This window comes from Syngnathus scovelli, chromosome 12 (assembly GCF_024217435.2).
Source record: "Syngnathus scovelli strain Florida chromosome 12, RoL_Ssco_1.2, whole genome shotgun sequence".
NCBI lineage: Eukaryota > Metazoa > Chordata > Actinopteri > Syngnathiformes > Syngnathidae > Syngnathus > Syngnathus scovelli.
In genome coordinates, this window is record NC_090858.1 from 3,918,067 (window position 1) to 3,934,332 (window position 16,266).

The 16,266-nt window shown below is 41.9% G+C and overlaps 1 protein-coding gene across 5 annotated transcripts in view; it reads left to right on the forward strand.

Moving 5' to 3' along the window:
* The window catches only part of sorcs3b (sortilin related VPS10 domain containing receptor 3b), a 79,878-nt gene that overhangs the window by 34,296 nt on the left and 29,316 nt on the right, over nt 1-16,266 (forward strand). For 2 of the 5 annotated variants that reach the window (XM_049737087.2, XM_049737088.2), the window contains exons 3-7: nt 5,478-5,589; nt 7,065-7,255; nt 7,320-7,441; nt 7,515-7,591; nt 8,057-8,174. Coding sequence is in view for 3 of the 5 variants with exons in the window: in XM_068652608.1 (XP_068508709.1) it covers nt 10,139-10,588 (450 nt within the window). In the remaining 2 variants the exon portion in view is untranslated. Of the gene's footprint in view, nt 1-5,477; nt 5,590-7,064; nt 7,256-7,319; nt 7,442-7,514; nt 7,592-8,056; nt 8,175-9,924; nt 10,589-16,266 lie in introns of those variants that run through there. The other 3 variants (XM_068652608.1, XM_049737086.2, XM_049737085.2) reach the window with 2 other exon arrangements.

Here is a 16,266-nt window from a genome sequence, read left to right on the forward strand (position 1 = left end):
TTACAATGCGTTTCGCTGCAAACGTCTGCAGATGATTAATTGCGCAACGTCAACGTCTCACTTTGCAGGCAAATGAAATGTGATCTTTGATTAGCTGGTGACTTTTCAATTCCAAGCAAGCATGTTGGAGGCATTCAGCCATCGGCCTGGAAAAAAATCAGAAAGCGGCGGGCAAGGAGCGTGCAAATGGGGGAGAATTTAGTTGGATTTTGAAGTATGACTATAATAATGATCAAAATTAGAGTTTTGTGTTCCAAATCTTTTTCTATTTAACATTTTAACTACAGAGTGGTGTTTTTGTGCACTTTTCTAAGTGCACAACCACTTTTACCGGTAAAGTTTTTAGCTTGCTACATCGCTCCGCTAAGTGCTCATTGGATGTCCTTGAGTCTACATTAATGGATTTCGCCGGCCGCAAAAATACTGCCAACGTCCTGTAATCATTTCCCGAGAAACTCACATGTATTAAGGCTCGAATTCAGCGAGGGAGAGTTATTTTTATTATTCATCTGGAATGTGTAGTAAGTCTGATTTGCGCTCCAGCGTTTTCCAGAGCGTAAGAATTCTCAGGACCTGTGGGAACCCCATCACAGCATCATATGCGGGTGCCTATTCCGTTTGTAGCTCCTTTGCCGTGCATCTTATTGGAGTGTCTGAAAATAGAGGCGGCTTTATTTTCGGGGATGAAGGCTGCGTCTCTCCATTAGGAGGAGCCGCATCACGAGCGAGTGCCTGGCGTGTCCTTGGAGGCAGCTGAATGCCAGACGGAACCTGCAGCTTCTCTCGCAAATGAGACGGCCCCCACTTCACAGGACTAATGGCGCTTTTTTTTGTTAAGTCGCCGGAAAAGTCACAAGTACATTGCAGCGGGAAAACGCCCTTGCGAGGTCAACGCCCGTCGATTCTCTTTAATATGACGAGCGAGCGCAGCTATGAGTACATTTAATGTTGGTAAATGCTAGCTGTCTATTCATAGCTTACCGCCTGGAGATTGACCGAGCGTGAGAGATGTGGGATTGCGTAACGTGATGTTTACCCATTGGCAATTATGTTAGTGGTCCAATTACAGGATGGCAGGGAAAAAGAAATACAATTCACAAAGACCGCCTAAATGTGGCAAGATCGGCCATATTTGCCAATTTCACGATGAAATGATGCACTTTTGCCCTCTTTACTTCTTCTTTTGGCAGACTTCAGTCACTACCGAGACGCTTTAAGTGTCAAGGCAATGATGAAAGTAACATCAAATTCCTAAGTGGCGTACAGTGCATCAAAGAGACGTTCATCGCTGCAGGGGGTCCTTAGTTTGCGACGGGTTCGTGTCAAGGTGCCGCGTATTGCGCCGTCATGCAGAAGAGGCTGCGCTCGGTTAGCTCCAATTTTTCTTTTGCTTGTTTTAAAGAGTATATATATATATATATATATATATATTTATTTGTTTTAACAAATATTTTGGGTAACATGACATTTCGATTGTACTAGCTTGCGCCGTCTTATTTTTTTTTAATTGTTTTATATCTGTGGCAGAAACGTGACAACATTTTGTATGCAAATCCGAATTAGCCGTCGCTAACTGACACACATGCAGGAGGAAAATCATAATTTTTGGATGAAAATACCATTATACAGTAAAAAGAGTCGTACACCGAGACTATGGAAAATTACAGAGCCCCATGTTGGTACAGGCGTCCCTAATGAAGTGTCTGCGACCACACCCAATAAAATAGCCTCGACGGGTTCACAATGCTAATGCTGACATTTCTATTTTTATTAACCCAAGCACAAAGCATTACTCAAGCATTTGCATGAAGCGCCTCAACCTGACCTTGGCTTTAAAAAATAAAATAAAAAAGCCTGTCTGCTCTGCATTGCATTTCTACTCAGGTGCTGAAACATCACAAAAGCTGGCAAACTTTATAATGTCTTCCTCGCATCGCTTTCATCCCGTACAGTTTTACTACGGGTTTCACGGCATCGCCTGTAAACATGGCAGCTCGGTTCTCCGTACGAGATGTCGGGAGAATATTTGGAGCGTAACTACTAAGCCGATCTCCTCGTCTGCTAGCCGCCACCATTTGTCAACTGCTCTGCATTAATGTGAAAGGTGGCATTGGGGCGGAGCCATGTCAGAAAGGATAATGGTACACACAGATGAAGTGATGAGATCCCAACGTGTTTTTTATTTTTTTTATTTCCTTACCTCGCTCACTTGCATTATATGTTCCTTAAGGAATGATTTCAAGTAGGTTAAATGATTAAACCTTCTTTATTTTGCGGCCGATGTTGAAGGCGGAAAAGCTCTTATCTCTAATTGTGATGCATTTTATTAGCAAGACAAAAAGCAGTGCAAAATCAAAAGCAACATTGTGCTCCAATATGACTCAGCTTCTTGGCAGCAAAACATTTCACGCTAAAGAGCTTATGTTCTAACATTTTAACATTTACAAAGACGAGATTCATTTTACTTGGCTGTCATGTGAATGTTTATTTGGGTAGAAAACTAAACTTTATCATGCTAAGCTCTTGCTAATATTTTGTTTGCAAAATATGGCTACATAATAATCATAATTAAAATTGCCAATGTATCAATATGATCAATGTTAACCACATTGATTTGAACATTTTCAACAAGTTAAGAAGTTAAAGATATCAAAAGAGAATTGAAACTTGCTAACTAAATCGTGTTGCTAAGTGAAAGTCCACCAAGTGCTCATTGAATGCTAACATTAGCCAAAAATGTCCACGCTGTAAAACCAGCTCACGTATTTTACTACTTGGAAGTCTTTGAGACCCAATAATGTGTGTCTATTGACTCCAAATTTAGTTGGAATTTCAAATTGTATGATATCAGTGTTTTTAAAAAAAATCTGACAGCTCAAAAAAAAAAATAATTTGACTAAAATGTATGCACACTGTCACTTTTAAATCATGCAATTACATCTCAATGCTGAATGAGTGATTCCGAGGTGTGCTAGCTCGAGCACGGATGTTCTCACTCCACTCGTGCACATCTCAGGTATTGGGATTTTTCATTTTTAACCTAAATTATGCCCAGTCAGCAATTGCAGGTGGACAATACATCTTCATCTAAGACCGTGGTGGTTTGAGAAAACATATCATGCAATTCTGGACTCCATCTCTCTCTCTCTCGCTCTTTTTTTTTTTTTTTTTGGCAATCAAATTTAAGCCCCTCTTTTCTTGAAATATCTTTCTCACCCCCGCCCCCCGGCTGTCCTAAAAGCCATGCTGGATTTTTTGGAGCTGTCTCCGACTTCAAAAGGGGTGAGATGGAAGGGTGCAGAAGGAGTGGTGATACATCAGCTGGCAAAGAAGCGTGTAGAAATGGACTTGAAAGAAGATGGATAGACAAAGAGGTGTGTGTGCGTGTGTGTGTGTGTGTGTGTGTGTGTGTGTGTGTGTGTGTGTGTGTGTGTGTGTGTGAGAGGTAAAAAGGCCGCGGGTAGGGAGCAATCGCCTCCTTAAAAGTGAAGGAGCCGGGATCACGTCACCTTTGGAGGCCTTTCAAAGTGTTCAATAAGACATCTCAGAAAAAGACGCTGCAGAGAATTCGGAGCAAAGAATCGATTGTTTTTTTTTCCTCTTTCTGTCAGCGAGCGAGGGAAGCCACAAGGAATCACACTGAAAGTCCGAGGAAACCCAATGATGGGGCAAAATCCATAATGGGGGAGGCGTTTCTCCCCTCTCGCTGTTGTCAGTATAAAATATGTCAAGACGATAAAGTGATACAAGCGTTTCTTATTTATGATGGTGGGGGGAAAGGGAAGAAAGCCCTTCCCCCCCCCCAATCACTTTTCATTCCCAACACGTTCACCTTGCCCTTTTAATTTTCCATGTTGCATTCTAATAAATCTGCCAAACATCATACGAAGGCTAACAGGGGGAGAAGCATAAGGAGTCCGTGTCATGCCGCTTGTTAATCTAATCTGCGCCTATCGTTACTTACCATGCGGCCCTCCCTGCAACTCGCGCGCATATATTACTCCCACGTTACGTTCTGACATCCCAAGCAGCAGCAGCAGCAGCAGCGATGCCCTCGAGATGGAGCGTAGTCATGCAAGACGATGTCTCAATTGTTGCCTGCCTTAATAATCAGACAACTTGTAGATTCAGTCCATGTGGAAGCATATATATATATATATATATATATATATATATATATATATATATATATATATATATAATTTATATATATATTATTTATATTTATATATATATATAATTTATATTTATATATATATTATTTATATTTATATATACATATTATTTATATTTATATGTATATTATTTATATTTATATGTATATTATTTATATTTATATATGCATATATATATATTTTTTTTTTTTTTAATATAGATTTTTTATTTATAGATTTTTATATATTTTTTAATGTAGATTTTTATATATATATATTTATATCTAGATATTTTATTTATTTATTTTATATATATATATATATATATATATATATATAAAATAAATAATATATATATATATATATAATATATATATATAATATATATATATATATATATATATATATATATATATATATATATATATATATATAGTATATATATATAGTATATATATACTAGTGTTCCTGCTTGCACTGTCATTGTCTTTGCAAATAAAGTTGTCGCCCAAAGTCATTCTTGAAGCTGCATTGTTTCACCTCAACGCCGTCCTCTAAATTTCACTCTCCAATATACTAATGGAATTATGCTCAAATCTCCGCTTGCTTTCATTACACTTAAGCGTTTTTCTTTAGCAATTCAACACTGGCGTTATCTGCCTAACAATGGCGGAATCCATTCAGTGGAGAGAAAAAAGGCGCTAACATGTCTTTTCCCTTGAGGGGAAGGAAAGAGAAAAGGCTCCCTCAACTGTTAGCGGAATTACGCTAACAAATTGGATACGGTTCAAGTGAGATTAAAGGTTCATTTATACAAGTCAAACTAACCTTTGCATAACAATCGAATGCGTGTGTGTGTGTGTGTGTGTGTGTGTGTGTGTGTGTGTGTGTGTGTCCCAGCTTAAACAGTCGGATACGTAGTATCATTTCCCAAAGTGGGTCAGAAAATGTACAGTGCTTCCGGAAGCAGATGGCGTTTGCTCTCCGCTGGCGATACATAAACATCATCATTAAGATTTAATGGAGCCGCTTTATGATTATTTCATCGTACCTGTTGGTCTCAATATCAAGCCAGGATGAGATGAACGAGCATCTTTTCTCTTGTAAAAACACTTGCGAACTTATCTGCAACATTATTGATAGAGCGCTTCAAAAATACAAATCAAACAGAAAACATAACTAGCACGAACCTTAAGGCAAACTTTGTTTTAAATGCACCAAGTGTTATTCTCGGAGTTGAGATTTAGGATGACAAAAAACTGTGATTAACTGCCAAACTGTTCACCATGCAGCACTTGTAACCGTTTTTATTTTTTTACACAGAGAAGCAAGCGAACAAGAGTTTCAGCACCGGTTGCCAACCACTACGTCCAAGTCCGGACCTCCATTTTTCTCACCTTTGCCGATCAGCGCGGAAACAAGCCTCACCATCTGGGTCAGTCGTCGAGCAGTGGGATTGTTCTTGTCAAAATGTAATTGATGCCCGTACAATTCTTCCTTGATTGTAACTTGGAGCGGATGATGGACTCGACTGAGGTAAGAAAATAAATCTCATGAGCTCACTCCCCCCCCCAAAATATGATTTTTGTCCAAGCTGATGTGCTGAGTCCCTCAAATCGCAGCAATTACTTTAACGTAAGCGAAGAAAGCCAACATGGCCAAGCTATAAAACTCAGTTCCAAGTTGTCATAAATTAACAGAGGAATCCTTGAGGCAATACGCCGAGGAGCTAATATTAAAGGATGACGTAATACGCTCACCCGAGTATTTGCAATCAAACGTAAGTTTGTGGCAAAAGCTAGCATGTCACAGCGCGGTCGCTAACAGGCCGCACTGAGGACAGTTACGGCGGAATGGCAAACTAACCGAAATGTCGTCCTCCCAAAGAGATTGTAAAAAGACTCTTTTTCCACTTGCCATTTGCAATAAGAAAAAGGACATTTGTCCTTTTTAACAGCGCCGGTATCGCCATCGAAGCGAGCGCACCTCGCTGTTCATACCCCCCCCCCCGTACGCTAGCGCGGGCTGTCGGGATGATGGCCATTACGGCTGGTGCTAGTGCCTCCACCGGGATCGCTCAAGTGTTGCGACTAACAAGCTCGGCAAGGCAGACAGCAGATGCACAAATGGGATTTTTGTCCGGAAAGCTTTCGAGTTTGCTTCACAAGAGACGCGGGCGGCCCGCCTGAGTTATGCGCCACCAGAATGAGATGATTGCATCTGATAATCTTGCTAATGATCTACACCGGCGAGAGGAGCACATAAAAAAAATGGAGAGCCAACCACACTGCCGCACACACTGTGCTTTCATTTTTTTTTTAAGTATGTACTCCACCCTGGAAGATGGGCGATATTCCTTGTTATCAACATCAATCCACCAGGAGATAGCGCGGCATTCCTAAAAACACTTTTATATCTTTCATACACAAGCGCAGTCAGTACTTTACTGCCTTTCCCTCTCTCGCTTGCTTCCAAAGTTGAATTCAGGCTTTTACAACACGATTCCAAGCAGTCTAGTTCCGTTCACGTCACCATGGGGAAGGCTCAGTAGAGTGAAAATCTAATCCGGCTTTGGTGAGTCACCAAGCTCAAATGACTCAAGACTTTTTTGTAGTCGAAAGTCGAGTCAAAGTTGATTAATCGTCATATTTTTTTTCAGCATGGTACCTGTCGCTAACATTTTTAGGACTGGATTCAGTGACGGACTAGCATAAGAACCAAATGGTTCTAAATACAACTTAGTAAACCGCATGTTTGTCTCCTCAACAAGTTGGATGGTTTAATTTTGAATTCTGATAAACCTCTAGGAAGTATTGGAACCATCACAGGACCTCAAAAGACAATTAACAAGCGGCAAATTCCACACGCTGAAACTGACGTGAAGCATATTGCCGTCTCCTCACATTTTAGGTAAGAGACGGACGGAAGAGGCTCGTCTTCCTTTTGCCAGCTTGCCGCCGTTTTATTTGGGAGCAAGCCACTTCATCTTTGCAGCATAATGAGTAAACAGAGAGCGATCAGTCCAATTACCCCCTCATTGGTGAGGCGTTCCAGCGAGGGGCGGCCTGCGGAGAGACTGAGCTGTCCGCCGTGTGGCCGAGGTACATCAGTCGCACCTGCTGCCCGCAGCCTTCGCTTTGGATGAATCTCAATTTCTTTCTACAGAAAAGGGACTCACGCAAACACAAGAAAAATGGTGACCGAGATATGATCCCGGCAGGAAGGACAACGCCAGACGGCGCTTTTTCAGTTCACTTGACTTTCTCTGTCGCCTGCAAGATTAAAAGGTGACTAGCTGTTTTGGACTGTGAGATTTGAAGGACTGTGAATGTTCTTTTTTTTTTTTTTTTCTTTTCTTAGTGCTCGGAAGGTTGTTGCTATTTGCAACCCGGAGTTCATTAACCGGGCAGTACAAAGGAGCCTCGGAGCAATTGAATGTAATTAAGACTTTTTACAGTACCCCAACCTCCACTCAAACAAAGCACAATTGCACCACTGTTAAATGACCAGCATGAGAAGTTGCCAAAATCAAAGAAGCAAACACAGAAATTTGTCTTCTTAATTGTCACAATGGGAATGAAGAAACTAAAATGGAAACCTCGGAATCTGGGTATGTCTAGTTTGCAGGTAGGGAAACCTTTAACATGTTTTTTTAAGTCATACTTTGTAAACCACAATTCACTCTAAAGTAGTTACCAACTGACAAAAATGTAGAATTATGAAACAACTCCAAAATATACAAAGCTACAATTAAACTAATGCAACATGTGCACCCCCCCCCCGCCCGACACTTGGTATGACCCACTGGCATGATCTGATTGGTGGAGACTCACCTGGTGACTTGTCTAAAGCATAATCAAACTAATGCAACATGTCCCCCCCCCCCCCCCCCTCCCACCCAGATTTGGTATGACCCACTAGCACGCTCTGATTGGTGGAGACTCACCTGGTGACTTGTCTAGAGCATAAAACCAGGAAGTGGAACTTCAAAAACTGTTTGGATATCTGGACCATTTTCAGGTAAGCCACAATAAAACTATTAATATTGTTGCTCTTATTAAGTGAACCTTTGCTTTACTTGATTTCAATAATACATGAATGCAATGTCCATTTTGAAATGAATTGTAAAACAGTTCCCTGTAAAATGCCATTGAGTGATTTGAATTCCCTCTTACTGCACATGTGCAAGAGAGAAGTCTCTGGTCTGAGGGTGCCGGGTTCATAGCTGTCCAATTTACATGAGCTTCTTGTTTGTCTTGTGTGTCCTGGACTGTTTACACGCAGGGAGCAATCTACTAATTTTTTGAGCGAGCTCTTATACAGGATCTCATTAGATTGTGCTGTACTTAATCAAGTGCCCGGTGAGGGGGCGAATGTGTTGTGTTCATTTGATGAACGTGACTCCTCGGCTGGAGCCTCTTCGGTCACGGCGCGACATTGACTTTACGTCTCAATGTGTGTAACTCGCTGTTGCGTTATAGAATTACAAACGGTTACATTTGTCATGGTGTTGTTTGTGCTTGTTATCCTTGAAGCACACGCGTTTATCTCTCACGGGTGGCTGACGCAAACATGTTTTCATTTCCACGAAGTAACCACAGGTTTTTAGAATAAGATCCGACCCTTTTAGTGACCTTTCCTTTCCATTATGGAGAAGAACATTTTGAACATTTTAACTTGTATACAAGTAATTGTGTCTCTTAAGTGCCTGCCCACCAATTCAAGATCTGCCATTTTGTGTTATGCCAAAAGGCAAAAGCTAAGCAGAGCTGCAAAGCTTTGGGCAATATGTCCGCTGCATGTGCCGCAAGCTTTTTTTTTTTTCTTCATTAGTGTAAAATTCGCATCCTGAGAGGAAAAAAAAAGAAAAGCTTTTGGTACCCACTGTAGATAAAAACAACTAAATTGTTTTTGAAATTATTTTCTATCGCGTACTCCAATTTCCCAATGTCAATTACAGTAGTCCTCTAAAATAGCATGCTGAAATCACTCTGCCAGCCCCTCCCCTATCGGATGCGCCTTCTGACATCACCGCGACGCCATTGTCGAATAAATACAACCGATGTTTTTATAGTGTTTGCGAGCGCTGTGGTTACTGTTCGAAAAAAGTCAGATCGAGGTTCAAGACACCATGGTAAGGAAAACCATACTGGCTTTGTTGAAAAGTGTGGGCCACTCAAAACTGATTCTTGATCTTGATATATTTTGACCAGATGTCCACTATTTTAAACTGTGGGCGAAGTCTGCTTGAAGTCATTCTTTTGAAATTGCAGTATTGATTCAGTAAAAAAAAAAAAAAAATCCTGGAAATATGCTTATATTGGAAAAAGACTTGTGATGCTTTGCACTGTTTGGTACCAGTAGTCACGCTCATGCGTGACAGATCATAGAGTGAGTTCAAAGCTCTTGTTTCTGGAGACTTAACAAGTCCTGGGGCTTTTAGTCGTACCAGTGTAATTAATTTGAATAAAAAGTAGATGCGTCTCACCAGGAAAGCAGGTGGTGAAGCACGCACGCAGCTCTATACGCTTAGAGCCATAACAACGCCATGGTCGCAAATCTGCAACCAGTTGGGTTCACTGGAGTGAATTTGCAGTTTAGTGACAGCTTCAAACGATCCTGTCACCACAATGAAAAGGGAACCATTTCACAAATGATTACGCGTGTTTTTGGGCCCCCCCCCCACCCCCCTCCTCCTCGCATTCACGCAATCATGCACTGATGCGGCAGCGAGGCTTCCTGCGGGCGCTCACTCCCTCCATCAGCGCGCCCGCTTGACGCGCAGCAGCAGAAGCAGCAGTAGCAACAACAACAGCAGCAGCAGCAGCACCTCCTCCCCAACCGCTCCGTCACTTTGAGCAAGTCCTGGATGACACGCATCGGTTCCTTGCCCAATGGCTCCTCTTCTCCTTTCACGCGCACAGATGCGACCGTGAATATTTGACAAGTTGCCACTGACTCCCCGGGAGGAAGAAGCGAGCACAATGGGACTGTGGTCGCGTGCTACTTTCTTTCTTTTCTTTGCCCTGCTTCTTCTCAACGCCTTTCACGACAAGTTTAAGGCGGAAGCAGGAATAAGTTCTGCAGCGGACAGGAGGTTTGACCTGCTGAAGTCTCGAGTTGGCCGAGACAAAACGCACGCGGGAGTCTCGTTCCAAGTTTTGGACGATAACTCCGGGCAAAAGTGGGGTGAAAAGACACGACTCGGGACCGAGTCAATTGGAGAAGGGGCTTTTTCCGACACAAAATATGTATTTAAAAGGAGCGTCCAAGGGGTTGCCGGCTACCGAACCGAATATCGGCGCGCGGGGGAAGAAACCAAAGGTTCTAACTCGCGGCAAAGTGATCCCTATCTGGACACCTCCACCTTTGCTCTGTCGGGAGATTCTGCGCACAACCAGGCGATGGTGCACTGGTCCGGACACAACAGCAGCGTGAGTTTCACTTGGAGAAAAAAAAAAAAAAAGTGCATGAAATTAACAATTTAACGCGATTATCCTTACCGGGTCTTTACGCACGGTCCTTGTGCGTAAAAGCGCATTCGACTCCAAAATGTTGCTAAATTTCCCCCCGATATTGTCTTGAAAGGAGCAATTTGTGTTGTTTTTATTGATGCACCATTTAGTGCATTTAGTCACAAAACGGTGGAAAAATATGTGCGCAATGCGTGGTTGCGCGTAAAGAAAATTGGTTTGGCCGCCATTATAATCTATTCCAATTTAACGTGACTTTAAAATGTCCACTTAACCCTGCTGGAGAATTTATGACAGCAGAGTTATGGGATGGCAGGTGTTTGGGAGGCAATCACACTCCATTAATTATGCATGGCAACAATCAAGCAGCATCTCTCACTGTAACTCTAATCAAGACGAGAAAGTTTGACCTTTGGGGCCGAATTAATCTTACTTGATACGTGAGTCTCACTTAATTGATAGCCCGGGCCCTTCATGTACCCGCTGTGAGATTTGTGTTAATCCTTCAGAAAGACCTCTTGCACAAATGGAAAGGAGCTCCTCTGCTTTTCTTTTCTTTTTTTTTTTTTCTCCTCCTCAGGTAATCTCCAAAGATCACTAGGCACAACTTTGTGTGGCAGCAACATTAATCAGGGGCCACATCTGAATATATTGCTGTCCTAGAAATGGCAAAAATAGAACTACATTACCCCCCCAAATGCAAATATGACTTCACAAGAATTGAGATATTATTTGAAGCCACGCTTGTTGTATTCCGTTTTGAGGTTGACGTCCTTTTTATAACGCCGTTGATGCATTATTTGCCCGTCGATAAATCCCCAAATGTAACTGATATGATCTGATTTGTGGGCCACGCGGTGAAATATGCGGTTGCCATGAGACGTCTTGAGCAAAGATGGCCTTTTTGTACTGTGGGGACGCTGCTCACTGGATCATCACTGATGGGCTTGTCACTCTCTCCGCACATAATTTTAGATTTATACACTCGGAACTCTTCCCGCAGTCCCAAAAGTGCTCCCGAGTCTGCGGTGGGAAAATTGATGGCTTTTTATGACTCCGTGTTGGAGCTCGGGCTACATCCGATGTAAATGACTGATAATATTTCCAATCTAAGGGGGGACATTTGAAGGGAAATGGCTTCATTGCGGTGGTCTGTTCTTTTTCTTGAGGGGGGGGGGGCTTTGCCTTAGAGCTAAGATGTGATAGCTCACTGCAGGGGGGGGTGACAACGCAATGGAGAGATGCCAATCAGTGTGCAAATCAGACTTTGAGTACGGTTTGATTTCTGGGATTGTTGGACACATGAAAGCACTCTGACTTTAATTGCATTGACTCAGACTTGATTGGGAGAATTGATCAAGAACTCCCCAGTGACTTCATGCTTAACTGCTTGTGTGATGTCTCACGTTTATGTCCATTTAATGTACAGTCTGCATTCATTGGACTTCATTGGGCCAATTATGAGCGCACAAGGTAAATCTTAAGCTTAAAAATGGCACATGATCTGAAAAGTGGCAAAAAAGTAACCCCAGGGAATAAAAAATGTTGCCCCCCTAACTCCGCCACAACTATAGATAATAAAAAAAAAAGTATTTATCAATTTAAAACAAAGAATAACTGTTTCTTAGTCTCTCTGCCACTGCCCCCTACTGGAGTGGATGTGCAATTACACCTTTTCTTGTGCGGCAAAAATATAGAAGCACGTTCCTTGTGGGTCACAATTTTAATTTCAAACTTAATCAAGGAGCCTCTCAGTGTCTCCACTAGTTGCCTATGCCCTAAATCAATTAATCCATCCCTCCAGTATGTGTGTGTGTGTTAAAAACATAGTCCGAAGATTTATACCATGATGTGAGCTCATGTGCGTCATTAAATGTGTCAAAAAAATAGGCGCCACTTGGCTGCAGATGTCTTGCTGCTTGAATCAATATTTCAATCTTCTGTCTCGCGTCGACGCTCAGGAGCAATGATATGACCACATGGAGGTTTTTTTTTTTTTTCAAGCACATCAGCTCATGTGGTTCTCAGGGGACTTTGCTGACTGAAACCCCGTCAGGTAACACCATCTCACACCGTCCGTGAGTCAGGCGATCAACACGTTATTGGCATGTGAGTAAATTGCCGCCCCTGATGGGACTCGGCCGCCTTTACTCCTGCAAAGTGGGAAGGCCGCCATACAGATAAGCCTTATTGATAGCCTTGCCCTCTCTCTTGCTTCTCTTGCCGCAATTATACTTTTATGTCGCACTAAAGAACGTCCACATATCTTTCCGACGGAGGCTCTTTATACGCCCGCGTGCTCGAAATGTCTCGTTTTGTCCAAAGGTGGCGCGAGTCAAAGCAATCTGTCAGCTCTCTCGTCTCTTCCCCACGCCGGAGGCCGGAAGTCCAGATGAGACGGCGACGACGAAAGCATACCCAATCAGAGCCGGGACGTTATTTTTTTTTTTGCATGTAATCGCGTTCCTATGAATAGACAATAAAAGAAGGCGGGTAAATGGCAAGGCACCGGAGGACACCTGCGTTTAAAGCCCGCTTCATTAGACAGACGGGGCCCGTTCCATTTAACACGCCAAGCCCCCTTGCACGGAGACTCTTTGATCCGTAAAATCAAATGGAAGGCGCTCCCAATTCACACAGGTGTCTGGCCAGATTTTCGGGTGGCTAACACGGATTATGAAAAGTGCTTTCAACGCCAATGTGTTCAGTCACAGCTCAGCTAAAAAAATGCTAGTTTATCATTTGAATGACATCACTGGTATATTTCTTATTAATCCTGTTCAATGTGTGAACTTTTCAGTTTACACGGACCTGAAACTAGTTTGGATTCTGAATAGTTGATAGAAATCAGCGAGGAGTACTTTTAACATTTCATTCCGCTCCTGTGACATGGTGTATTGGAAAATTGCTTTCGTGATTGCCGTCATCACCGGGATAGATCGCTTCATATCTTGACAACCTGAGCTTCACCTCCACAAGCTAATGAGATCCGATGTCTCACGTTGTCAACAAGGCTCAGTCGATTGAAAAATATTCATTCAACCAAATTGCAGGCACTTTAAAAGTGTCCAATCGCAGCGAGGAATCGACGAAGGAGCCGAGGGTCGCTCATAAGTCGCGTCACATGTCAGATGTTAAAAAAAAAAAAAAAGATTGCTATAAAGATGGGTTTAACTGCCGCGGGCCGTGATGGTTCCCTGTGGGTTTGTGATCACAGGTGACACCGCTGACATTACACGGGGCCATTTGGCACATTATCATCACAGCTATTGATCGGAGTCGACTTCAGTTTCTAACCTTGCAGAACATTCAAGCTTGGTAGTCAGTGGCAATAAAAAGAACCTTAAATCTAATCAAAATAATTGCAAAACTTTTTAATTGTGCTTCAATTCAATGTACATGCTGCATCTTATATGAGTACCTTGGCCACCAGGGGGCGGAGCCGTCACAATTCCTCATTAGGATGCACTGCGAGTCAGTCTTTGCAGAGGATAAAGAATATGCGCATTTAAAAGGCACTCAAGGGCGAAGGTTTGCGAGTTTTTGCAACGTAGTTTTCATCACTTAAGGTCGGAAACAGTATCAAAGACATTCAGTTTTACAATTTTAACGGCCGTCAAAAGGTTTTCGTGTCACATAAAATGTTCATAATGATTGTATAATAATTACAAGAAAGAATAATTTTGCATAACATCCCTTGTTGCTTCCTGGTGGTTGGCTGACCACTGACTGAGTGCTTATTTCCGTTTTTCGCGTTACCGTGACAATCGCCAACCACCGGATAAATTTAATCGCAGCTGCCGAAATCATGATCTCGATTAAGATTCGATTAACTGTCCAGCCGCAGTCTCCAGGTGTTTTTTTTTTTTTTTTTTTGGTGGTCCTGATGCATTACAGTGCTTCCTCTGGGTGTCAGCACATCACACATGTTCATTTATCCTGCCGGCCGCCGTCGAGCCTCGCGGGGCCTCGCTGCCCACTGATGATTGTAAGCCGCTGATGGAAAACTGCAACCCCGAGTTTTGAGGGAGGCCACGGCCACAAGACGCCACCGGGGTTGGCTGCCATAATGGCTACATTTGACTTCGATGATGCGGCTTCGGGTTTACGGTGACCCCGCCTTGCTCCCGCCCCTGTAGAAATTATTCAAAGAAACACCACTTTTATTTATGCACATGCACACGGTCCCTCTTTTCATGAATCATTCGTGCTTGGGGATTGCGTGCACGCATCACGTCAACGTTGTCTGCACTCAGACTAGTTTTACCCCAAAGTGCATATCAAGGTCTACCTTCAATTTGATGTTCACTGCTTGATTTGCTTCCGCCTCTGCACCCACACTCGCAACTCGCACGTTTATGCTTCAATTAATTAATCAAAGCCACAAAGCAGGCGCAGGAGCCTATTTGACAAGTACGCATGTGATTAATTAGTTTAATAACGATTGCGGGTTGGTCGGCGCTAACTCTGTGATTAGGTTGCGAAAACAAATTTATGCATTATTTTGATTGGGAAACTTGTGAGTTTGAAAGTCACATCAGGAGATGACTTCATTAAGGCTTGATGAGTGCTTGGCTGCCGTGCTGGATTTACACTTCAGGGCCCAATTCCACTTGAATGACTGGATTTAATTTTCTCGACCGGCTAACCCGTGTACATTTCAATAGACACATATATAACAGTAAAACTCTTTGTTCTAGGCAATGTATAATATATAATAATAATATATAATATATATATATATATATATATATATATATATATATATATATATATATATATATATATATATATAATTTAATTGTTTTATTTATTTATTTATTTTTTCCTGAAATAATTTTACACCTTCCACTTTTTTTCAAACAAAATATTCAATTCGTCTCATTTTAACCTTGCAGCCTAAGTGACTTTTTGGCATTTGCTTCTGCCGTAATGTTTAAACATGGCTTAGAGTTCTGGTATACACCAATTTTTTTTTCATGCCCAAACTAACAATTGCAGGGGAAAATAATATTTATTCATATGCCACAACAGGGTGACCTTAAGTGGCGCACAAGGCTCTAAAATGGATGACAACGATGATGATAGAGAGCTTCCAAACAGTGATGCATTTAAAAAAAAGAATAAATACACAAAAAGTTCACTCAATAGCTTTTCTTGGCACAAATCCTTTAAAATGACAGGTTGCTTTTGCTTTGAAAAGCAAAAAATTTCCAGTCTAAATGAGTGCTCATAAAGGATGGAATGAATATGGATTAGAGGTTACTGAGATATGATGACAAATAGTAAATCCAAAGCTTTGTTGGCGAACAACACGACAGACGCATTAGCCTGATGAGCGATTATTGGGCTAAATGCGATCGAGTCTTCATCAACAGGGATGCGGAGCCAATAAGCCTTATTTAAATAGCGCAACATATCAAATCATATCGAACTTCACACATCATTTAAAGTTTTGCTGTGCAGTACAACCTCCAGAGTTGAATCGAGGCCAAACTAAATGTAAAGGCTTCATGGAAAGGAATTTTACACCATTTTAAAAGTGTTATTTACCTATTCACACATTATTTGAGTAACTTTATAAGTGCAGAAATTTGCTGTTCCGGGAAATGTCGCTTTTTGTCGCATCACCGTGTGCG